Below are 24,384 nucleotides of genomic sequence, written 5' to 3' on the forward strand. Positions count from 1 at the left end.
TTAGCAATACTGAAATATGCTGGAACACCTTCACTTTGGAAAATTAGTGCACTTACAATTAACGAAAATATGCCTCGGGTTAAAAAACAAGAAACTAAATCCCTGAAACAATCTAAAAACGTGTATTTCAGCATTCAAAAACATTCTCAGATATACTAAAGAAGCAAAATTTCTCAAGCTAACATGTAAACATCCAGCAACGAGCTCAAGAAACGGAAAATGCGAAAGCAGACTATCGCTTCTTGGAGACACCAACAGTCTTTCCTCTGCGACCGGTGGTCTTGGTGTGCTGCCCACGCACCCGGAGACCCCAGTAGTGACGGAGACCACGGTGGTTCCTGTCGCATTACACACACTTATCAACTCAATCATACATAATAAATGGCTAAAGAAAGCTAACGGTATCACAAAAACAAGAAAACCCAATCACACTGGATTGTGAAATCCATGTTAAGAAGGCATTGTCAAATGCAGCACACAAATGACACGTATCTCAAAGGAACAATTACTAATAGTAGATAGCAAACCTGATCTTCTTCAAGCGTTCGAGGTCGTCCCTCAGCTTCATGTCCAATGCATTGGAAACAACTTGAGAGTACCTCCCGTCCTTGTAATCTTTCTTCCTGTTTAAAAACCAGTCTGGAATTTTGAACTGGCGAGGATTCGCAACAATTGTCATGAGGGTATCAAGCTCCGCGGCAGACAGTTCACCAGCCCTACAATGAATCATCCACATCAAACCCAAAATTTCCGACAACAAACAGGTTTCTCTTTATGCAATATCACTACTACAATTAACTCAGCCAGCACAACATATACAATGTATTCAAAATGAATCATTAAAAGAGAATATTTAAGCATAGACTGTGCCAGAAGATAACAATCAAGCAAAAATGAAACAAACCCGAACGAGTATGGTGATATGATCACAATTCAACCGCAAACATATGCATAATCAAACTTTCTCTTCATCTAAAAGTCTGTTTTAAGAGGACTAACATGGAACGGGTTCACAGTCATGTGGCCTCCCTTGTCCAATAATGAATTGCCATGTGCAAGTTTTTCTTCACATGGCAATGTATTATTGGGTTGGGACACCACAAGGCAGTGATCCCGTTCCATGAAAGTTGCTCTCCTGTTTGCAACTTCTGTCCAAAAAGTGGTTTCTGACAGAAAAGGAGATTCTACCTATGTTCTTCAAGAATCACTTCTCGTGCTTCTCGAGGAAGCACTTCTATGTGCTTCCTATTTTTAATAAAAATTCATGTGTGTTACAATAAAATCACTTCTAACAGAAGTGCTCAAGACTTTACAAACAGAAGTGCTTCCTACAGATGCAGTCCTAAGCAAAAGCAATTGGATTTCAAATATTCATACAAAATCAGATAAATTGGAAAGGTGGAGTCGAAGAGAAAGGGCACCTCTTGTTCATGTCGACGTCAGCCTTCTTGCAGACAATGTTGGCGAAACGACGTCCGATACCTTTGATGGAGGTTAGGGCAAACATAATCTTCTGCTTCCCGTCCACATTGGTGTTCAGCACACGCAGAATGTGCTGAAACTCTTCGTTCGCTACCAGAGACTGCAGCAGATTCCAATTCACACACACATAAATTAACTTCATATATTAACAGAGATTTGACATATATATTAGTACGCAAGGAGATAGAAAGTATAGAGAGAGAGAGAGAGAGAGAGAGAGAGAGATGACCATGGCTTGCTAGGGTTTTGGATCTTGAAGCTTTTGGAGCAGTTCTGCGCCTGTGTGTGCCGTGAAGACGTAAGTGAAGCAAAGAGAAACCCTAGAAATGGCAGCCGCGGCCTTTGTGAATGATTTTATACACCCACCCAATGGGGTATGGCCTAATATAACTGTAATAGCCCAACATTTATTTTCTTTTCAAGCCCGGTTGATAAAATGACCAACAACATCAACTATGGCTCGGGCTCGAAGCGGACGTGAGTTACGTTAGTTAGTTAGTTAAGGTGTTGTGTCTATCATTTTGATTATGAGAGAAACTTAGATAGATTCATAGATTGGGTACACAGTCACGGTGCTTCCCAGCCTATTAACACAAAGTCACATGTTAATCTCACTTTACATGGCTTTGTGTTAATAGACAAAAATGACATCGTGATGGTGATCGTTCGATTAAGTCTTTCTCCTTGATCACAAGTCCAAATTTCATTTCCAAGTTAAAGTAGTTTAAAATACTGCTTTGTTTAAAATATAGCTTGTTCTATAAGGCATTTTACAATAGTTTAAGTGACTATGATATATATATATATATATATATATATATATATATATATATATAAGAATCAGGCAACTTGAATTTGATACTTATAACACTACTACTACACTAGCATGGGTTTAATATTGGCATCACATTCAAATTTTCGGCCTACTGTAGGAGTGTTATTCCTGTACGAGTTCAATATATTGGTATCACACTTACTTTTTCCGAGCTACTATGGAAGGCCTAAGGGGTTTTATTAATGAAGTTTTTTTTTCTTCTTCAGTATATTTCATAAACTAACCTTGATTATAAGAGCAGAGATTCAAACTCAGATGTATGAGAGACATCAACTTTGGCTATTCTACTCCACGTGATTTTTAGTTAATATGAGGTTTTAGAATGCCAATAAAACCTTCTTAAATAAAAAGGTAAATGATGAAACGTATTACGAAGAAAATTTTACCTTATCACATATTGAACACAATCATGTGTCTCATTGCATGAACAGTCTATATACAAAAAATAGCCGCATTCTACCGGTGATGCTTAAGAATCTCTCTTCACTACGAGTTTTTAGTGATACCTCTGTCACAGTGAACAAAAAAAAAAAACTTTCAAAAACGAATAGCAAGAGATCTATACAAAAATGATAGGCTTTTTTTTTCATGGTTGAAGCAAATGAATCGTTTGATAATACAATGAACACCAGGAGGCCAAAACTTATACGAACCCACCAAAGCCATAAAATCCTAAAAAGTCCGGTAATTCTAACTTCTGTACTTTGCGACCCCGAAAATGGGAGTGATTTACGCACACCCTTTTCAGCTTCTGCACACTCCTCTTAAATTGGGCCATTTGATTTTCCATTGATTTGTTCAATCCGGCGGCTAGAAAAATAGAGGCGTGCGGAAGGCGAAAAAAATAGCATGCACGAAATCATTCCCCGGAAAATAAAACTATATATTTACTCCCCAGTTTCCAACAATGGGAGAAGCATGGCTTGAAGCTCTAAGTCTTAAGGAACCAAAAACTGTATTGCTTTCTAACAAGCGATAAGATCGGTTTTCAACCCTTTGCCAAAATACTTCTACTACTCTTTCGCCGTTGGAGACTCTGCTGTTACGGAAAAGCCTCCTGCTTTTACTTCTGTCAGTATATCGAAATACGACATCACCTAGCCTGGTTTGATAGAATAACCACCTCTGAAGTACCCCCAACGGATGCGCAGTGAAGAGCCACAGCAGGGGTATTGCTCGAGTTGCACTGTGTGGGACTTGTATTATCAACCTGAGAATTGAGTTCTGATTGCTTTACGGATATTGTGTTCTGAGACTCCTCCGGGGTTAAGTTCAAATCAGTAACCTCCAGGGAGTCGGCACGTCCACATGTAAGATGAGAATCTCTGTCAGCTGGAGCGGATTCAACTTTATAAGTGTTGCTCCGGTTGCCTTCAAACCCATGTGCAACTTTATGAGTGTCGAGCCTATTGCCTTCAAACTCATCTGCTTTCTGGTGAGACAACAGGGGAGTCGGGTTTAGTACATCTCTGGCAACCTTGCTAGGTTCGGTCACAATTTCAGAGCCATAACACTTGATAGATTCTGGATGCACGTCAACAATCACTGCAGGTGTATGCTGAGCACCAGGATGGTTATATTCCGGTGCACAAGTTTCAGGCATCTTTCCATCTGGGCAGGAAATAGATCCTGAAACCTGCAAATTTTGAGAATCCTGATGCTTAAGGTCGCTTGCCTCTTGAGATGCCTGAGTTGTAGTCTCTGAATCATGGCAGACAGTAGTTTCATCAGGAACTTTTGCTTCATGGACCATGCTCTGCAACTTAGTGGCATTTTCAGTAGAGCAGCAAATAGATCCTTCGTCATGAGCAACGTGATTCTCAAACGCGTCATCTTCTATTCTGACCTCGCAATCAATTTTTTCAGTGACCTCCCTGGAAGCAGAAAGAATCTTTACACGAGAGTCAGCGGCATCAGAATCACTATGAAGTGATGTCAAAGATTTGCTTTCGACTTCAGGCATGATATGCTGGCCTTGTTGGGTGTCCTCTTCCACTGTGGCTACATCAGGAACTGAAGCAGAACTCTGATATTCTTTGACCTCCTCAGTCTGTTCATGAACGTCACAAGTTGATTGAGGAGGAATGCTTTTCTCCTCCAGATTATCCTGAGAAACACCACAGATATGCTGTGTATTGGATTCAAAATCAGCAAGTTCATCAGTTGCCTCGTTTCCACGGGGTGCTGATGCTTCACTTCCAGACGCAGCCAAACGTTTGTCATTAGTATCACATAAAACGTCTTGCTCGAGTTGCTGATCCTCAAGTTTGGTGGACCTCACACCTACAAGAGCAAATACAGCGTAAGTCAGCAGGAAGATACAATTGACAGAAACAGTGTGCCAAACCCACACATGCTCATTTCTGCTGATTTCCTAAATACCTTCAGCGAGAATCATATTTGCTTCTGGTAAGTGCTTCGACACTGGCTTCTCTAATATATCTACACCAGGGAAAACCAATACATTCATGTTCTTCATCCTCTGCTTGCTTGAACCTTCAAGGGGCTTAAAACCAAAAACAGAAGTCCATATTTCTCTGAGTTCCAAGATTGCTGGTATAACCAATCTTTCAACATTCAACGAGCCGAGAGCCTAATCGTGGATCAGAAAAACGGCACAAAAGAAATAGAAAGTTAGGGATCAGTACACAGTGAGGACACAAAAAGATTCTTCTTAAAGTTATGAAAGTGTAAGGATAAGAAGAAGAAAAAAAAAAGCAAAGGCGTCTTTGAACTGAACAATGAACATACAGATTCGATTCCAGTTAGAAGCCGACGGCACATTCCTTGACGCCTATACATATAGCGCGTCCCAATAAATGGCATCTCTGCTAAATAGTTCCCATGGATCCTGATCGACCAAGCAGTAACGTAGTGTCAGAACATAATTGCATAAAACACAAACTCATAAAAGTCATTCTACTTGCTTAGAATTACAACTACGTATAACCCAATCCAAGAGAGGATTTACGAATCTCTACTAATTAATAAAACACTCATTGTCAACCAAAATCCTTTGAAATTATCAGTTTAACCCTCTAATTAAAACAGAACATGAAAAAGAAATATGGAGCATAAATGTAATTTCACACAACCAAATTTTGCTGTTTTTTTTTTCAAAACCTCACCTACATGTAATCCTAACATATCTCTAATTTTTTAAAAAAAAAAATTTTTAAAAATCCTACTCCCATATTATCTATCACTCTCTTCCTCTCTCCTATTTCAAAAACAAAAAAAAAAGGTCGTACCCAGTGCACAAGGCTCCCGCTTTACGCAGGGTCTGGGAGAGATGAATGTCGGCTAGCCTTACCCCCATTTATGGAGAGGCTGCTCCCAAGTCTCGAACCTGAGACCTACCGCTCATGGGCGAAGGCACTTGCCATCGTACCAAGTGCGACCTCTACTCCTATTTCAAAAACAAAAATAAAAAATTTTCTCACACACTTTGTGTGTGCCAATATGCTAGTAAATAATAAAGAAAGCAAGGGGAGCGGGTTTTAAAGAATGATCACAACCATTATTTTAACAGTAAATCTTCTAGCCATGAGAAGATGAAAGGAAAGTTTGACTTCTTCTGATTTTTTGCTTCCAAGTTAATTGGGTAGGGAGAGATGGAGCAGCAGAAAATAAATTCCAATCAAACTCCAATGGTCCCAGAATTTCCTTTATTCAACAATAGAAGTCCCTATCAGCATTGAGCAAATAGAATTCTGAACCGGGCTAAACTGCTACTTGCTAAAGTTATGGTTGGAAAGAAAGACTCGAAGAGACATCCCAAGTTTTGGCATCAATTACAAGAAATATAGCTACAAAATCGATACATGGCAATTCAGAAACTGATACTTGCATTGATTAACTGTGATGTAGGCAGTAACATACCGGATGGATGCTGCTGATATGATCTCATCACCTCTCTCTAGAATTGCAGTTAAGAAACCACTATAATTCAGTCTGCTAAAATTTGACCTGGATAATTGAAAATTATAAAATCATTAATAAAAGTATATATTTCTACACGTTAAAAGTGGTGAAGAGACAATTTGCAATATATGGAATGAAAGATTCTTTCAAACTTGTTTGAATGCAAAATATACCCACATAGAAGATAAAAGGACGAAGTAAATTATGTAGAGCTCTCTACATAAAATTAGAAAAACATGATTAGAAACACAAATTGATTTTCATATGGTCAAGCACCAAAACTTTACCTAGGTACATAATTCTAACATCCACCACCTTGAACTCGAAACATATTTATATTATTATGACCATCAAACATGTTTGCAGTGAGATACTGCACACCGTCGTACTTATTCCAAGACAAAGACATTATACTAAGTCCAAACCAATTAAAAGTAGTTTGGTATCCACATAGACATACACACACACACAAAACTGCAGATTAAAGTATGCTTACCCACGATTATACAGAATATTATGAATTAAATTGACTCCACTTCTGTGGTCAACCATAGGCAAAAAACACTCATCCATTATTAAAAATGCAACAGCCAGCTTGGAGTTGCATTCAATTAGCTTTGAATCACAACCATCCGTCTGTGGTGTGTCACAAATAGAAATTGAGCTGATATCAGATCGGCGAATCAGAGTCAATGAAAATCCTTCTTCAATTTCTTGCCTCACTCCAAGAAGCATCTGAAGACTCGCAAATAACTGCCATGACAAAAACATTATGAATTACATACAAATGGCGACAATAGAAAATGGATAGAGAAATTGATCAAAAGAATTTCTCTGGGATCTACTTAGAATTAAAACTGAAAAGAGAAAACAACTCAAATTCATAAAACATTAAATCTGCATGCATTGTTAATAATTCCTATACATGTAGATGACGCTTTGTAAGCATCTCTTTAAAACTAGTGTAAGCAATCTTCCTACAACTGAAGCATTAAGAAAAACTGTCAAATCTTTTAGCCCCTGTTGCATGCAGATCCCGAATGCATGCAGCACAATATCATTTTACTACTATAAATAGTTCATGAAACTACAGATGCATGCACCAAAGCCCACACAAATATTGCAATCCCAAGCTAATGTTACAACAATAGATCACAAATGTAGTACCTCTTGACAATTCTTCCCACAGAAGGATGGACCATTGAAATCATCATTTACAGCATCCTTTGCCTGAATACAGGATTGGTGAACTAAAAAGAAAAGTTTTTTTATCAGATTTTGCCAAATGTACTGAATTTGGGTAACACAGATCAAATACTAATAACATTAAGGGAAAACCAAATCTAGCATGGAAAACGAAAAAGGATAGAATGTAGAGTTAATACATTTTTCCTCACACACATGGCAGGTAACTAATGCTGACGCTGCTAAATTGTCAGTGTCAGTGTCAATGCCATTGCTTTCGCATATATTACCGCCAAACATCCCACAAAATTTGCATGAACAATATACACAATGCCAATCACCTGAGGGGAACTTCTGCAAAATATAAGAATAGAGTTCTCATCTGCTTCAAAACAAACCAGAGGTATAAACGATCTCCAGTTTCTAGGCATATCAAAATGCTTCCAGTTAATTCTCAGGACATCCCAGATTCCCACTATGCAATTAGTTAATGTGATACCCCAAGGGCACTGTATATTTACAACAGTCTTAGAAGGCAGAATGGGCAATGATAAAATGGCGATATAAATGTTTATTCATGTAGTTAGAACAATTTATAATTGGCTCTACAAACGTACCTTTATCTCTAAACAATTTTGGTGGAATGTTGATGGACAGCCATCACAACAAATCAAGTCCCCACCATCTCCACAGATTCCACACGTATCATCGTTTGGGTCTTCCCTGTTAACACCCACAAAATGAAATCCCCGACGTTCATATTCATCCTGTTTATTCCATGAGTCAAGCAGGCATTGCAAAAGTGTAGACCCTGAGTCTACATATATATGTTTAAACGGCTCAGAGTAATCACTTTTGGCGTGGGTTACAAACTTCGAAATTGAGATTGTTTCTCCACAGCAACCACAATGAATTCCATCTCTTGTAATGTTACCCTCAAGAAGCACCTGTGTCTTTCTCTTGTTCATGTACTTCACCTTTGAATTAAGTGATAGTGTTCCCAAATCAATCATCCAGGCAAGTACTGTTCTTTTCCCATCATATGGTACATGGCCATCATTATCTGAATCCGCATTATCAGAGTTCCGAACCAACAGACCACATCGCTTTCTATATTTTGTCTTATGTAAACTTCGCCTTCCCTTGCACGCTGCACGTGCTGAATCATCCTTCTCAATAAGTAAACGTTTCCACTTGAATGGCCTACCCAATTTCTTTTTCTTTTTCTCTCCAATAACTCCATCCACTGCATACCCGCCCTTTTTCTTCTTTTTCTTTTCACTAATCCCGCCCTCCATTCCATTTTTTCCCTTCTTCCCTTTCTTTTTCCCCACCCTTTTCACAATTTGTATCCTTGCTAGCATGTCAATTTCCTCCGGTGGAATCGGAGTAAATTTGAAGCTAGGCTTACAAAATTCGGAATTATTTTCACCATTTTCACAACGCATTTTTAGGGTTGTGTAAGCCTTGGTGACTGACCAGTGAGTCTGTCCTGCTGGAGTTACATACACTGCATCCTTGTAATCTCTGCCATTCCTAGGCCTATATTGAATGGTCCAACCTGCACGCATAATTAGATCCACTATTTTATCTCTCACCAACTGTTTTTGCTTACTTCTGGCGCAATCTCGATCCTGACCCTTGTGCTTTATTTTCCGTTCTTTATTTCCCTTCTGTTTCTGTTTCCGTTCATTATTTCCTTCTCCATCCTCACTGTCCTCATTCTCCAAATCATTTCCTTTTTTATCCCTTTTAGCTGGAGAAAAGGCCTTCACATCAAACTCTTTCCCAATATTCCTCCTTACCAGATATGAACTGTTAGTTGTCATATTCACTTTAATTCTTTCTCGTGATCTCAAAACCATATTGCCTTCATTAGCAAGCTTTCCTTTCAAACCCACATTAGTCTTTTGCACATTAAATGGTCTCTTGTGCTCCAATTTTGACTTCTTTCTCAACGGACCCACCGACAGATCACTCTCTTCCGTTTGTACCTTCTTAGGTCTCCCACGCTTACGTTTCAGTAGCACGGCACCTGAACCATCACTTTCATTCTTTTCCACCTTGAGTAGGCCCCCTCTCTTTCCTTCCAACTTCTTTGCAAACCGTTCAACCAACTGATCACCCCCTTCGTTTTTAACCTTGGAAGATTTCTTGCAAGACCCATCACTCCCTGCCTTATCACACACCCCATTCACCACAACTCGTGACCGCAGAACCCTAACTGTAGTTAGCACTTTACTATCCACCTCATCTTCCTTGACCCTTTTCTTCTCAAGAGCATCATTATCAATTTCTTCGCCATTATCAACCCGCCTCCTTTTCTTCCCAGTCTCACCTACTCCCACATTTTCACTCTGGCCCAACAGAACAACCCCTTCATCTTTTACCTCACTACATTGCTTGTCAGACCCATCACTTTCTCTACTTTCGGCATCCAGAACACTATCACTCACAACCTTACCACACCCTCCATTCACCGCTGACTGTGACCACAGAACTCGACCAACAACTTGCACTTTACCATCCACCTCCATTTCCTTCCTCCTTTCATTGTTTCCCTCACTACATTGTTTCTGAGACCCGTCATTTTCTCTACTTTCCGCAACCAGTTCCCCATTGCTCACCTCCTTATCGCCCCCTCCATCCGCCGCTGACTGTGATCGGAAAACCCGCCCAAAAATTCGCACTTCACCATCGGCCTCTTTTTCCTTCACCCACTTTTTCTCAACACCCTCATCACCAATTTCTTCACCATTACCAACACACCTCTTCTTCCCACTCTTAGCGGCTCCACCATTTTCACTCCCACCCTCCTCGCCACCCTCCCCCACAAATTCTTTCTCGGGTTCCTCTGCCCCGCCCGAAACCAAATGCCGGGTTTTCTCCCCGCCGGAATCCAAACCGCCCCGCTTCAACTCATCCCCTTTCTTTTGAACACCAATTTGCTTATCCCTCTCACCCCTTACCTTCCCAGATCTCAACATCTCTCACGATACACCCTAATCACAGAAAACCCACTTCAGTTTTGAACTTGATTACACAAACCCAACAGCTAGAAAGCTCTTCTCTCAAGAATTAACCCTACCTGTAACCAAAAAATTAAAGAAAATATTTACATAAAAATATATGCATACAAATATATATATATATATATATATATATGGAAATCAGTGAAATGTTTTGAGCGTGTACGGACTGACCAGATCACCAGCCGCGACAATGGGTTGACGAAGGTCCCAGTCAATGCAAAGTCACGGGGGGAAATTCTGATGCCTCTCTCACGAGCACGTGCGCGGCACGTGACCCAAAAGCTTCAGTGGTTCAGCCATGGCGCTTTGTGAAATTGGGGAAGAAATTAAAGGAGAGAGATTCTTGATAGAGACACGGAAGCCTTAGGGGACTTGCAAGCTTTCCCTTTGCTTTTTTATTTTTTTATTTTTTTATTTTTTCAGGGGTGGTTTTGTGGTTTTCCCTCCATAAATTACAACAAATTGGAAATTTCTGTTTTTATTTAAATATTTTGTTTTTTGGGTGGGTGGATGGTATTTTTTTGTCACATGGGGCATAAGTCCTTTTCTCACAGGACCTTTTTCTATTGATTAATTGATATCTTGTTTTGCACCGTTAATTAATAGGAAAACTAATAAAAATAGTCTGAAAACTTTGAGTTTTAACGATAATAATAAAATAAATGGTAAGATGAATAATATCAAGATTGACTTTTTAATGTAAAAATGTGGTTTTTATTTAAAACAAACAGTACATGAAGATTTTCATTAAAATTTCCTTAATTAATTGATATCTAAATTGTACAGATTTGTTTATTTTAACATTCGACTCTTCAACTTACCATATTATCTCAATTTACAATGTTAATCTTTCTTTTGTTGTTAATAAAAGTTTACAATAGTCACTTAGTATTATGATTTATTGGTATTCATCTTTGAGTGAGAGATTTTAGATTTAATTATCGCTAAAGGTGAATTTTATGGAGGTTCATTGAGGCCTACCCTAACTTCTCTTAGTGTAAATAATAACGTTTATTAAAAAAAAATTACAATGCTTAATTAGTTTTGATAATTATCTTTATTTTGGGTTTTACTCCATTTATTGAAGATTTGAAGTAACGTCTGGGATCTTATTAATTGGTGAAATTATATTAAATAGATTTTGATTTGTTATTAACGTAGGAATCGTTTAAATTTGCTTTTAAAATGACTAAAAACATTTTTTGTGAGGTAGAGTAAGGACTCGTTTGGATGTGCTTCTAAAATAACTAAAAGCACTTTTAGATAAAATATTTTTTGGTTCCAAAAGCATTTAAAGTGTTTTTTGCAATAAACACAAATTATGTGCTTCTTCCAAGAAACACTTTAAGTGGGTTTTCAAGATTACTTGCATCTTTGCTAAATATTTATTCTAAAAATATTTTCACCAAAAACGCTTTCAATTATTATAAATGTACATCCAAACGAACTGTAAGTCATTCTAAGTCCGAACGAAGTCAAGGACATTGAAAACTTGTGTTCCTAACTTGACCGAAAGACTTGTGAGTTTGTTTGTTTATGATTGGGTCGACAATGAGTCGCAAAAAACAGTTGGATCCTGTCTTGTAATATGCGACCAATGGATTCTGTCACCCACCAACCAACAAGCCTAATAGGGGCAAAGCTTAATTAGCAAAGTAATCCTACAAGCTTTGTGTAAAACTTTCCTTTCTCTCGCCGTGAGAGACCTTCCTTCTGTGTGAGAGTTAATCTCACTGATCTGTATGAGTGGTTCTCAATCTAGTCCAATTCCGGTGCCGTCAATCCTAGCTTCGACTAGGATTGGTGGGTTTTCTTTTGTTTCTTTCTCCTCTTCCATCCGCTGTTTTATTCTCTGGTTTTATTGGCTGATTTGCCTTCTTCTCTCCCTTTTGTCGCCTCTCATCCAATTTCCAAGCTTCAGCCACCCTTTGCCATGATTTGTTGCTGTGTTTCGAGTTGGTGTGCTTTGATCTGATGCTTGCACTGGGTCGGGTGCTCCTTGCATCCCCCACCTTATCTTTGTTATCTGCCTTTGTTGGCAATATTGCTCGTGGACTACCATGAGCTTCTTTCACTTGGTTGTAGGTTCTCTGGTGTCTGTAGCTGGGAATTGGCTGCTGGTATCGATGAGGTGAGGCTTTGTTTGGGGATCGAATTTGGTTGGATCGACATGCACGTCTGCTGTTTTGGTAGTTGCAGCGACAGTTATGGCGGAAGACGCAGCGGCTCCGGTTGTTTCTGTGTTTTCTTTGTTTTGGTCTCAACTTTGGTTGCGCCTCTGTTGTTTGTTTGTGTTTTTATTTTTGGGCCTCTGTGTTGTAATGTTTGTTGTTGGTAATGCATGTTACCTTTGCTCCAAAAATTAAAAAAATTAAAGACGTTGACATCATGGTTAAGGTAAGTAATCCGTTTTGTTTGGCCGGATATGGTAAGTAATCTTAAGATAAAATGGTAAGTGGTTCAATGCAATAATCATGCCTTTAAGGACATAGCAAAATGAATAACCGAATGGACTATGGATAGAAAAATGGGAACTTTAACGAAAAGCACCCGGTACTGTTCACTTTAACGAAAAACCACATTTTTACACTAAAAAATCAATCCTGGTACTATTCACTTTACCCTTTATTTTGTCCTGATCATTAAAACTCAAAGTTTTCAAGCCCTTTTCATTAGTTTTCCTTAGAAAAATAGCAACATATTGACATTTTTACTTACTTGAAAACAAAACGTTGAAAATGAAAATGAAAAATATAATAATTGAGAATGCAATTGACTACTCCTTATTCAATCGAATTCATCATGGTTCATGCATGCAATACGAATTGCATTTTGAGACTTAACAAATTTTCTTTATTTCATTCCTCGGGGAGTGCTTGACCATCGAGCTGATCATGCACTCTCCGAAAGAAACAAGCCCCATTGTATTTGAGTATCATTTAAGCTTGTGTGAGCACAACTTTCAATAACCGGTTTGGCGCTCTCACAAAGAAGCAATGCCCAACTGGTTGGTTAGACACTCTCACAAGGAAGCATGCCCAAGAGTTGCAAAGGAAAGGAAATCTCGGATGTTTAGGTAACATCCGAGATTTCATTTTCTTTGCAAGGTTGGTTAGGTAAGTGCGTAGGAATTGGCTATTCTAAATTCCAGACTTCCCCCATGTTACTAACACATGGTACTAGAAATGAAAACATGCAAGTTCATTTCCCTCCCGTATTCTGAACATCTCAAACTCATTTCCCTCGTTCCAAGTAAATAAACATGCGAATTGATGGTTTAAATTTCGTTACTGAATAATTAGAACATACATAACATTCCGCAACTCATAAAACATCATAACGTTTTTTATGAAATTAAAACATCCCAAAATTTCATGCTCGCTAACAAAAGAAAATAACAAGATGCAGCTAGGCTGATGACACAGAACCCTACTGCGAACACATACGATCCCAAAACATGCAGAAGCTCATTTCTTCTTCGCCTTGGCAGCATCACCGGCCTTTGTCTGCACATATAACATTTGAAAATGTTAAACCAACTCAAGAAAACATCAGGGTAAAACTTTTAGCTGAAAACGTTGAAAAGGTTTGATAACCAGTGTTTCCAATTCCAGGGCGTACCAACTGCTTAAGGTAATACATTCCCTGACTGTACGGTCACATTTTACTAGCACTAACCAGGACAAAACAATAACAATATTCTTACCTTCTTAACTCCACGAATCTTCTTGGCTCTGTTCTTCCTTTCCTTGAGTTGTTTCCTTGATTTTTCAACCTTTGTATCCAGTCCATTCTGCACAAGTAGCCAAGTTTGAGAGATAACAACAGACAAATATATGTGTGTGTGTGTGTGTGTGTGTACAAAGTATATATGAGTATGTTGAGAGAGATCTCAAAATTTATAAGGTCAAAGAGACAAGCTTTGAGAGCCATATGCATTTCATGCCAAACAAACGACAGATTCTTTGACCGAAAGATGCCTATAGACTGAAACTACACAGTATCACAAATCAGCAAAAGGAATACCAAAACCCGCTTTTGTAACATTGCAAGCAATTGTTTAAATCAGCACCCCAATTATGGAACAATATAAATATACGGAGAGTGGCGAAAAGAAACATTATACTCAACGATATTAAGTAAGAACCCACTCTAAAACCATGAATCAAATACTGACTAAATCAGTGAACTTAAATAGACAGATGAACCTCCTCCAACAGTTAATGAACAACCTCAGAGAAATTTTGTATCAAGCTCATTCCAGAGAACTGCTATTTTTAAGATCCTGTTTCTCTCTCTTAGTCTCATTTCTGCCAGTTCCAACCCCAATACGTATTGGATTTGTTCAAATCCAACACCATACAATGGAACCGGCCATACCAGATAAGTATAAAGGGAAGTCTTTAAGGGAAGGGATCCCCATTTTTCAAAAAAAAAATGGGGATATCCTCAGGACCGTTAGATTTGGCTTTAATGAAATCCTGTGGTTGAGATTATGTGGCCTGTGATTTAATCACTTCCCTTAAAGGGCCTGAAGTATAAAGATACATTTAATGCACATTTTGAATGACTACAGAGGTTAAAAACAGATATTTGCCAATATGCAAGCACCACATAATGGGATGGGAGCGAATAAGATAAGTTACCCTGATCAGCCTGTACTTGGGCTCGTACTTCTTGGCATTCTCTACGGAATCATAGATCAAACCGAAACCAGTAGACTTCCCCCCTCCAAAATGGGTGCGGAACTTGAATACGAAGATGGCATTTGGGTCCCTCACCTCGTACAACCTCGCAAGTTTCTCCTTCAACTCCGCCTTCATTACGAAAAGAAACAGAAACCCATTTCAATCAACACTTCTTTGCCCCATTATTACAATTGTACTTCTCCCACCCCTCTAACAAAACCATAAAATCCATAAAATAAATAGATCTAGCAGCAAAACAGTCCTAAAAGAATTGACACAGAACCAAGCGCAATGACGTTCTAAGATTCATAAAGCTGACCCCACTTAGTGGGAAAACGCTTTGTTGTTGTTGTAGTAAAACAGTCCTAAAAAATTGGACAAACCCATGATTTCAAATTATATATTTTCAAAACCAATATCGAAACCGTACGCATTTCCTATTAGCGAGTACAACAGCATCAAATATACAGAAACAATTCCCCATTGAAAGAAACAACAAGCTCGAAGAAAGAAACCAAACCTTTGAGACATTGGGTCGGCCAGGATGCAGAACATCGATGACCTACACATCAAACCCAATAAATCACACAGTAAAATCAGCCGACCAGGTAAAAAACACACATCTGGGTAATTTTCTATGTCCTTTTTCCTGCATTTTCTAGTTGACCAAACAGGGAAAGTAGTACTCACGAATTGCTTTCTGGAGAGAAGGCGATTGGTCATGAACTTCCTCGTACGGATCGTCACTGCCTTGGTATCCGCCATGGCTCTCTCTCTCTTCTCTCTCTCTGCGCCTCCGCTCTGTGTTCGGCTGGAGACTGTCTGTGTGAGAGGTTTGCGCGTTTGAGGAGGAGGGGGCGATAGGAGGTTTTTAGGGTTCCGGAATTGGACTATGCATCTTTTATATAGCGGTAAAGCCCATCTTCTGAAATGTTTGGGCCGATCCAAACCGTAATGGTATCTCCGGCCCAACCGTTTTTTTGGACTTTTTTCTTTTCTTTTTGCAAACATAATCTCAAAGATATTTTTTTTTTTGGTAAAGAACATAATCTCCAAGATAAGACTTCATCTAATCGAAATTGTTTTTTTTTTAATTATTTAAAAAGAGGACCAGCTGGTGGTTTCGTCCACGACAGTCCACCTTTTTGGATGTCAAGAAAACTCGCAGAGACATTTCAACATCTCTTGACCACCATCATGCGATTCACCATCATAAGGAATCAAACCCAAGATGTGTCATGTGGAAAACATACCTGGAATTTGTTCTCAACCACTAACCACTAACCACCCCGTGATGGTTATCTAATCAAAATGGTTGGATCATAACAAGAGTGATGAAAATTGTTGATGTTGCAAACTTTGAAGAAAATAAATTTTGAGATGTTTATATTGTGCATAAGCTATTGATCGAGATTCGAAAATTACTTTTGAGACAGTTATATTTTTCAAATAGGGATGAATATGGATTATCGGTCTTAAGAAATGTTTACCAACATTACAGAAATGAGAAAATCATATATGGTTGAATATGCGTTTGGGCTCATGTCCACACACATCGGCCGATAACCTCTAGCTTGCTCGTGGACAATTATGTAGACACCCATTTTACAATCTGTATGCATCCCATGTTAAAGGCGCTCTAAGAGAATATGAACTTAAATCTCATATACGACAATTGTTGAAGAAATAATAATTTTTCGTTGAGTTTATCAAACAGGGAAAAGGATCCTGTGATCGTGACGTTCATCGTATATCGTGCGGCTAGAAATCATTTCAAAATTTAAATTTTAAAGTTCAATATAAATAGTACCTAACGAAAAATTACTGTAATATATACGATGATGTGGAAAGTACTTGTTGGGCCAGAGCATTTTTTAGGCCCATAAACTTTGGAAGACAAAGAAAAGCCCAGCCCAAGTATTTTTACTAATATTAGACTTTGGTACCAGAAGTTAGTTTTTGGTGTCCAAAACAGAAATTTCATTACCGACCCTCTTCCAATTTTCTCTGATGGGGAGGCCATCATCCACCATCCACATACCGGAGAGACGACACCGTTCCGATCACGAGAACGGCCGGTACCCACCGCACTCCGACTCATCCGGCGACAACCGCTACCAGCGTCGCAGCCCCAGCTACGAAAACTACGACCGCTACGATAACCGCCGCCACCGAAACCCCTCTGGAACGCCCCCTAGACGAAGCCCTAGGAGCAACGGAGGAGGCCCGGAATCCTTGGCTCGGCGTCGCAGCCCCAGCTATGAGGACTACGAGCGGCACGACAACCGCCGCCACCGAAATCGCTCGGGCTCGCCTGATTACCCGAACCCTAGACGAAGCCCTAGGGCTAATGGGGGGCCAGACTCTCTGCCGAAGAAATTCGGGCGTGGCGGGAACCGTATGGACCGGAATGGAGGACGGGAGGAGTCGGAGGACTCCGACGAGGAGCTGAAGGGGCTGAGTTTCGAGGAGTACAGGAGGCTCAAGAGGCAGAAGCTGAGGAAATCGGGGAAGTTTTGTATTTGGGAATTGACGCCCAGCCCGCCTAGGGTTGAGAACGATGAGTTCGAATTGGTGGGTAAGGCTGATGTGATTTCGGAGCGGTATGGCGAGGAGGAGAATATTGAATCGCAGGACAAGAAGAAAGAGAAGGAGAAGTCCGAGTCTGAATCCGAATCCGATTCTGAATCGGAGGATTTGAGGTCGAGGAAAAGGAAGAAGAGTTCGGGTTCGAAGCGCAGGAGTAGGAAATCGAGGTATAGTGACAGTGAATCGGAGAGTGAGAGCGTAAGTGATGATGAATCGGATGAAGAGGAGGATCGTAGAACGAGAAAGAAATCGAAAAGTAGGAGTAAGAGAAGCAGGAGCAGAAGAGAAAGGAGAAGAAAGAGGAAGAGCAGGCGTAGTAGCAGTAGCGAGTTGGATGAGAGCGAAGACAGTGAAAGTGAGGTTTCAGATTCAAAGAAGAAGAAGAAACAGCGAAAGTCTCGCAGTCGGAGTAAGAAGAAAGAGTCGGAAACTGAAATGGAGAGTGAGATATCGGACTCGGAGAAGGGTTTGGATTCTGAGGTTGATGCCAAGGCTGCTACTTTAGTGGAAGAGGAGATGATGAAGGATGAGAGTAATGCGGAGGCATTGAAGTTTAAGGAGATTTTCGAGGCCCAGAAGAAGTTGTCATTGGACGATGAACCAGTGGTTGGGCCAATGCCGTTGCCTAGAGCTGAAGGGCATATTAGTTATGGTGGAGCTCTGAGGCCTGGTGAAGGTGATGCCATTGCACAATATGTTCAGCAAGGGAAGCGTATTCCGCGGAGAGGAGAAGTGGGTCTTTCGGCTGATGAGATTCAGAAGTTTGAGAACCTTGGGTATGTAATGAGTGGTAGTAGGCACCAGAGAATGAATGCCATTCGTATTAGGAAGGAAAACCAGGTTTACAGTGCTGAGGATAAGCGGGCTTTGGCCATGTTCAACTACGAGGAGAAAGCTAAGCGCGAGCACAAGGTCATGGCAGATTTGCAGCGGCTGGTTCAGCGGCATATTGGGCAGGATGTCGGACCTACTCATGACCCTTTTTCCGGGAAGGAAAAAGAGATTGCTGATGCTTAGTTTCATGTATGTTTACTTTTATCTGAAATTTTGATTTCTTTTCTCTCTTTCATGAATTATGTCATGTATGTTACTAGTTGATTTTGAGCAGTATTGAATTGGATGCTTTGGTCTGTTAACATCTAGTATTGCGGTGCTTAAAGAAATTCGCTTTTTATCATGGTAGATATCAAATTGTGGAAACAACAAAGCTAGTGATTGCATTCTCAGTTCTCAATTCATGCAATCTCCGGTGTTCACTACTGCAAGAAGTTGATTCTCAAGATTCTAGCAGTCACTTTTGTGGTTGATGTTTTTGAGCTTCGGAATGTTTATTCGTTTTCTTTCCCTTCATCTTGTTGGAGTTTAATAAGTCTAATGTATATAGAAACTGATGACTACTTGCCACATCTTGTTGGAGTTCCGTATAGATTTTCGTGTGATGGCAGAGACTTTAAATGTTTAGGAAGGAGCTTGTACTTATTTTGAATTTGACAAGTCATGCATGAGGAAGAACTGAACTGGGGGGATTTCAGTACTAAATATGTAATGGCTGAACTATGAGTAGATATCTGTTTAAATTTTTGTTTCCTTGGTGAATGAGACAGAGGCAACCTAAAAAGCTGAAAATATCAGGCATAGATAGGTACTTACAATTACGGACATGTAATTGGTGTATCGAATGTATGTGGTTGATGTAGGACAGAGTCGGGCAGCAGAATTTAATGGCTCAGCAGAAATGAAAACACTGACAACATAAACTAAAGCAATAATAAAGGATAACTGGAATCACTCCAGGGGCCTCTCACCAAGAATTTTGGCATCTCTCAAATAATTCCATCGCAGGATAAGAATTCCAATCTTTGGAAAACCAAACTTTTCTATTCATCAACTCTTCATTCCTTTTGAATACTTAAACCTAAAGAACCCAGGAAAGTAAACTTATTATAGGATCTAATCCAAGATAGAATAGGAAATCTGAAGACTAAAACCCTAAATATTAGAATACTAAAACACCCATTGATTTAGGAAAGCCACCGCTTCTGTTCCGCATCAGTAGTCGGTCATATGTAAAAGTACCTCCGATTAGAAGCCAAGTACGGGTACTTTCAATTATGGACATTTTTTAGGTATATCAGAATATATGTAGCCGGTCATACAATCACTTATTCACAACCTCCTGTGGGGCATAGTTTGAGTAAACTGTCGGTTTACCCCCTGAACTTTCACCTCACTTTCGATTTCCCCCCTGAACTTTTCCATTGGAAAATTAAGGACTCAAACTAATTTTTTTAGCCAATTTGCCCCTTACCGTTAGTTTTTCATATATTCCATCCATATTTCCGTTAAGTGAGACCATGTGCACAACATGTGAGGGTAGTTAAGTTATTTCACTCTTAAAAATAATTTAAAAACTAAAAATAATAAAAAAAACAAAACTTTCCCTCTATTTTTTCCCGCTAATTCCTATCCTCGATTTTATTTTTCCCTCTCATTCCTATACATGAGAAATGACATATGGTGTTATTGTCTACCATTTTTATTTTCTCTAACAAATTAATAATTTGACAAATGCTAATGGTGCTATTGTCTCCAAAGCAGTGCATTAATATAAGAAACCCTAGTCTTTTTTATGGACATGTTTATTATATTAATGCACTGCTTTGGAGACAATAACACCATGAGCATTTGTCAAATTATTAATTTGTTAGAGAAAATAAAAATGGTAGTACATGCTTCAAAAAAAAGATTCACTTAGCTACTTATGAAGACAATAACACCATATGTTATTTCTCATGCATAGGAATGAGAGGGAAAATTAAAATTGAGGATATGAATTAGCGGGAAAAAATAGAGGGAAAATTATTATTATTATTTATTTTCAGTTTTTAATCATTTTTAAATTGAAATGACTTAACTATTCTCACATGTTATGCACATGGTCTCACTTAACGGAAATATGGATGGAATATATGAAAAACTAACGGTAGGGGGCAAATTGGCTAAAAAAATTAGTTTGAGTCCTTAATTTTCCAATAGAAAAGTTCAGGGGGGAAATCGAAAGTGAGGTGAAAGTTCAGGGGGTAAACCGACAGTTTACCCGGCATAGTTTTCATTTCCCATCTCATGGAAAACTGTATAGACTTCTAATTCGGGACATGTAATAGTAATAGTGTTTAAGTACTTTGTCTATGAGTTTTTGTTTTTTGTGTGTCTTTCTGCTCGAGTATACACAAGTTGCTATGACAGTTTGGTTTAGGTCAAAAAACTCTTTTAAGTTTTTTGCAGCATGGTCTGTGGTGTATTGGTGTTTTGGAGTTCATATTTTCATGGAGCTTACTATGGTTTCTGTGCTTTTCTTTCATATAACTTTGACTTTCCGGTCTTTGAATAGTTGAGGCGGAAAGGTAGGTTGGTTTTGACGTTTACGCTGTTTACCTCATGTCTTTATTTATGTACTTTGTTCAAATGAAAAAAAATCATATCATATCATATCAGGGTTCTCCTTGAAATTTCTCGCTCTATCAAGAAATCATGTTGATATGAACTCTTGTTTCAAAGAATACTCCAGAACCAGAATTCTTGACATATTTTTACATCCGATGCTATCTTTTTCTTGACCAATATGTAATATGTATTCACTTGTATATCTCAATTGTATGCAGTTGGAAGTTATGGTCTGCTTATGATACTGGAAGGTCTGGCCAATACCAAACCTATCTGAAGTTGGGAACGCCCGCAGAATACGAAAGCCGGAAGCATACTATCGGATCACAAGTTTCTTGCGCAACAAGCACCACCCCAATAGCGTGGGGCAAGGTGAGTTCGAGCATGCTAACTGGGACTTCGATGATAGGACAAAACAAACACTTTGGTGGAGATTATGAATTGAAGCTTTCAATCTTATCGCACAATACGAGTAATCACCGTTCCTCGATAGCAATTAAAGCTTAATGTAAGAATCTCGTCTCGAAGTGAGCAAATTCGGAAACATCACCGCTGTATTTGACGACGGTGGAGACTTTTGAGAATACAGAGGAGATGGAGTCGGATTTCTGAGTCGAAGGTGACTAAGAGTTTCATGTGTGTAATTTTGCTTGGATGCTCATCATGTATGTAACGATGCTTACTTGGTATCATGACACAACTTGAATAGTAGGATATTGTCTCGGTTACTTTACTTTTTTCGCACAGGAGGTTTTCGAACTCTGAACCTAGCCTATTCTTATCCGTCATTTAACCCACCGTCACCGTTGGGGTTACATTTCTTCTCCTTCCCTCCCGCGTTCACCTACTCTACATCACCACCCATGCATCAGATTCTAATCGCAGAATGCGATGCCTGGGATTTCAGAACCCGGCCGATTGTTCTTCCGGTTTGATTCCGAAACCCTCCGACCTGAAACCAGCTCGCCGGCGTCCACTTCCCTAGTCCCGAAACATCAAATCCGGCTACCCGTCTCGAGCGTTGGAACTCGATGCACACGGGAACTCGATGCACGGAGCTGGGACCTCGGAAGTGGATGCACATTCATCGTACCGGTAAAGGTAGAAAAAGGGTCGTAAATTGCCTTTGATTACATACAGTAAATCGTTAATCCCTTTTCATCGCGCATGCTCTATAGAAAGAAAACGAGGAGAGAGACACAGAGAGAGAGGGAATGATTAACTTTTTTTCATAAAAATTGCTGCTCTCTTAAGTAAGATGGAAAAATGATTGCAGACAACATCTTAATTAATTTTCTGGTAGATTGAAATGGTCTCTCATTTTTTTATCAACTTTTTTGTAGGTCCATCCCTTAATCTAGCATATCTTGACTAGGTTAGTTCAGTAGGTTTGTTCAAGGTGGGGCAAACCCTTCACCAAGTCGTCAAGAAACCCTCTCATTTTCATATTTATGACCCAAAAAAACGACATTTCAATATCGTCATCACCTCAGTATAAGTTGAATATGACATCTTCTTACTGAATGTCTTTAGAGTTTAGACATATTGGTCAAGTGACGCGTTATGGACACCATATCAATATCATGTTATCGGCCCATCTTTTAATAGAACATGTGTCATGTCTAAAGAAAGAGAGTCGAGCCTAAAATATCAAGGGTATGAGTATATACTTTAACCGCTTAAGCTATAATCTGTTGTGTTAAACACAAATTAATCATTTCCCCAACATCCATAATTATGATGATAATGGATTGTTCTGTTCCTACCAACCAAAATGCCTACAAAAAGATGAACATATAGTGGAGTGGAGTATGTAATCCTTGGCTTAAATTTCTACCCAAAAAGCAAGAGAAAAGTATGGGTCTAAATTAAAATAGGCAGTTTTGGCACAACATTAGGGAAGGCTTAGGTCTCCTACGACAGCTGACAAGTGGTTTTCGTAAAGGAGGCAGATTGTCTGCCCTTCTCTTATAATGTCCTTCCCATCTCCTCCTATTTGTGCGGTTACGGTTAAGTCACGTTAATATTTTATATTCATATTATTTTTTATCTTATTATCTCTATAAAAAAAATCAATATAAAATGTTGACGTAGCTTAACCGTGACCGCACAAATAAAAAACGATGAAAAAGACATTTTAACAGGAGGGCAAACAATTTGCCTCTGATCAAGGGCAATCTTGCCTACAAGTTCATTTTCATGCCCCATCCTAGACCCTTCATTTTCCTCTCCCTTAGGGCTAGACCCTTCATTTTCCTCTCCCTATGACTGCTCTTAAGTAGGCATTAAGTATTATTATTAATGGCTTGTTACGAACTGCTTTTAAAATGATTGAATGCATTTTTTTTGAAAATATTTTTAAAACCAATCTTTAGTAGAAATGTAAGTGAATCATAGAAAAATACTTTAAGCGCTTTAGGAGCCTATAAACATTTTCTTTAAAAGTAATGTTAATCATTTTAAAAACAATTTCAAACGAACCCTAAGAGATTTTTACATAGCACATTGTTGTCTTCTTATAAGTGCTACAAAAAGGGGATATATTGCATTTAAGTTTATACACGAGGTATGAAAAGAATCTTACACACAATCGTAAATAAAAATAGATTGTAAAAACTAAATAAAATAGTATATGATTATGTTTTTTGCTGTTGGAAATAATGGATGGCGACAACAAATTGAAACCAAAGAATTAAAATGTTGGCATAACAAATGGATCACATCGATTAAATGCGCATTGCCATAAGCATGTAAATTTAGCATTATGTTGTCTCTTCCTTTTTTTTTTTTTCACTTTAACAGAACAACTTTTGATTTTTGTTGTATTTGCTAAAGAAACATTCTTTGTCTCACTTGACAAGGTGAGCAGGTGACAACAAATTATGGAAAAAGTTCAGAAAAAGGGGGGAAATTCTCGCAAATGCCCTTTTGAACTTTCAATTTGGTAATTGAGTTCCACCAATCTTTTGAAAATGTCGTCAAATGACTCAAATCTGTTAACTTTTTTCGTCAAATTAAGGGTTATTTTCATCTGTTTAAGTGGAGAAAGAAGAAAAAGTGTGATGTTTCTTATTATAAACGGCAGGTTGACACATTTTGGAAAATTAATGAAAAGAGTTTGAAAATTTTGAGTTTTTACGATAAGACAAAATAAAGGGTAAAGTGAATAGTACCATGATTGACTTTCCGTTAAAATTCCCCTCTT

General features: G+C 38.8%; 4 protein-coding genes across 5 annotated transcripts; 1 reads left to right on the forward strand and 3 right to left on the reverse strand.

The window, feature by feature from the left end:
- Positions 1 to 1,874, reverse strand: LOC103448986 (small ribosomal subunit protein uS13z/uS13y/uS13x-like). Its single transcript, XM_008388259.4, has 4 exons — positions 1,712 to 1,874; positions 1,422 to 1,582; positions 528 to 716; positions 1 to 338 (listed from the first exon to the last, which is right to left on the reverse strand). The coding sequence occupies exons 1-4, from the start codon at positions 1,712 to 1,714 to the stop codon at positions 233 to 235; spliced, it is 459 nt and encodes a 152-aa protein (XP_008386481.1). The 5' UTR covers positions 1,715 to 1,874; the 3' UTR covers positions 1 to 232.
- A 1,005-nt stretch (positions 1,875 to 2,879) lies between these two features.
- Positions 2,880 to 10,907, reverse strand: LOC103449050 (uncharacterized). Its single transcript, XM_008388325.4, has 9 exons — positions 10,630 to 10,907; positions 8,044 to 10,514; positions 7,627 to 7,780; positions 7,409 to 7,491; positions 6,738 to 6,994; positions 6,200 to 6,286; positions 5,069 to 5,168; positions 4,700 to 4,910; positions 2,880 to 4,600 (listed from the first exon to the last, which is right to left on the reverse strand). Exons 2-9 carry the CDS (start codon positions 10,411 to 10,413, stop codon positions 3,411 to 3,413), a joined length of 4,452 nt encoding a protein of 1,483 aa, XP_008386547.2. The 5' UTR covers positions 10,414 to 10,514; positions 10,630 to 10,907; the 3' UTR covers positions 2,880 to 3,410.
- Positions 10,908 to 13,727: 2,820 nt separating this feature from the next.
- Positions 13,728 to 16,051, reverse strand: LOC103448988 (small ribosomal subunit protein eS24z-like). Its single transcript, XM_008388260.4, has 5 exons — positions 15,837 to 16,051; positions 15,667 to 15,708; positions 15,105 to 15,275; positions 14,165 to 14,251; positions 13,728 to 13,964 (listed from the first exon to the last, which is right to left on the reverse strand). Exons 1-5 carry the CDS (start codon positions 15,909 to 15,911, stop codon positions 13,926 to 13,928), a joined length of 414 nt encoding a protein of 137 aa, XP_008386482.1. The 5' UTR covers positions 15,912 to 16,051; the 3' UTR covers positions 13,728 to 13,925.
- Positions 16,052 to 17,102: 1,051 nt separating this feature from the next.
- Positions 17,103 to 21,912, forward strand: LOC103448989 (uncharacterized). 2 transcript variants are annotated; one of them, XM_029089180.2, is made up of 2 exons: positions 17,103 to 18,758; positions 21,398 to 21,912. In XM_029089180.2, the coding sequence occupies exon 1, from the start codon at positions 17,157 to 17,159 to the stop codon at positions 18,750 to 18,752; it is 1,596 nt and encodes a 531-aa protein (XP_028945013.1). In that variant the 5' UTR covers positions 17,103 to 17,156; the 3' UTR covers positions 18,753 to 18,758; positions 21,398 to 21,912. The 2 variants fall into 2 exon arrangements, with proteins under 2 accessions (XP_028945013.1, XP_008386484.3); XM_008388262.4 differs by lacking the exon at positions 21,398 to 21,912 and adding an exon at positions 18,919 to 19,331.
- The last annotated feature ends 2,472 nt before the right edge of the window (positions 21,913 to 24,384 follow it).

Source organism: Malus domestica, chromosome 11, assembly GCF_042453785.1.
Source record: "Malus domestica chromosome 11, GDT2T_hap1".
In the NCBI taxonomy this organism is placed as follows: domain Eukaryota; kingdom Viridiplantae; phylum Streptophyta; class Magnoliopsida; order Rosales; family Rosaceae; genus Malus; species Malus domestica.

Bases quoted from the DNA above. Each gene is read 5' to 3' on its own strand.
- LOC103448986 (XM_008388259.4), bottom strand. The intron at 717-1,421 runs GTGCCCTTTCTC...GATTCATTGTAG, and splicing joins GACGTCGACATGAACAAGAG to GGCTGGTGAACTGTCTGCCG. The intron at 339-527 runs GTTTGCTATCTA...GTAATGCGACAG, and splicing joins GAACGCTTGAAGAAGATCAG to GAACCACCGTGGTCTCCGTC.
- LOC103448989 (XM_029089180.2), top strand. From the start codon at position 17,157: ATGGGGAGGCCATCATCCACCATCCACATACCGGAGAGACGACACCGT.
- LOC103448988 (XM_008388260.4), bottom strand. From the start codon at position 15,911: ATGGCGGATACCAAGGCAGTGACGATCCGTACGAGGAAGTTCATGACC. The intron at 15,276-15,666 runs GTTTGGTTTCTT...TTCGTAATGAAG, and splicing joins GCCGACCCAATGTCTCAAAG to GCGGAGTTGAAGGAGAAACT. The intron at 14,252-15,104 runs GTAACTTATCTT...CTACTTGTGCAG, and splicing joins CCAAGTACAGGCTGATCAGG to AATGGACTGGATACAAAGGT.
- LOC103449050 (XM_008388325.4), bottom strand. From the start codon at position 10,413: ATGTTGAGATCTGGGAAGGTAAGGGGTGAGAGGGATAAGCAAATTGGT. The intron at 7,781-8,043 runs GTACGTTTGTAG...TATATTTTGCAG, and splicing joins AAAATTGTTTAGAGATAAAG to AAGTTCCCCTCAGGTGATTG. The intron at 5,169-6,199 runs GTATGTTACTGC...TTGGTCGATCAG, and splicing joins ATATCAGCAGCATCCATCCG to GATCCATGGGAACTATTTAG.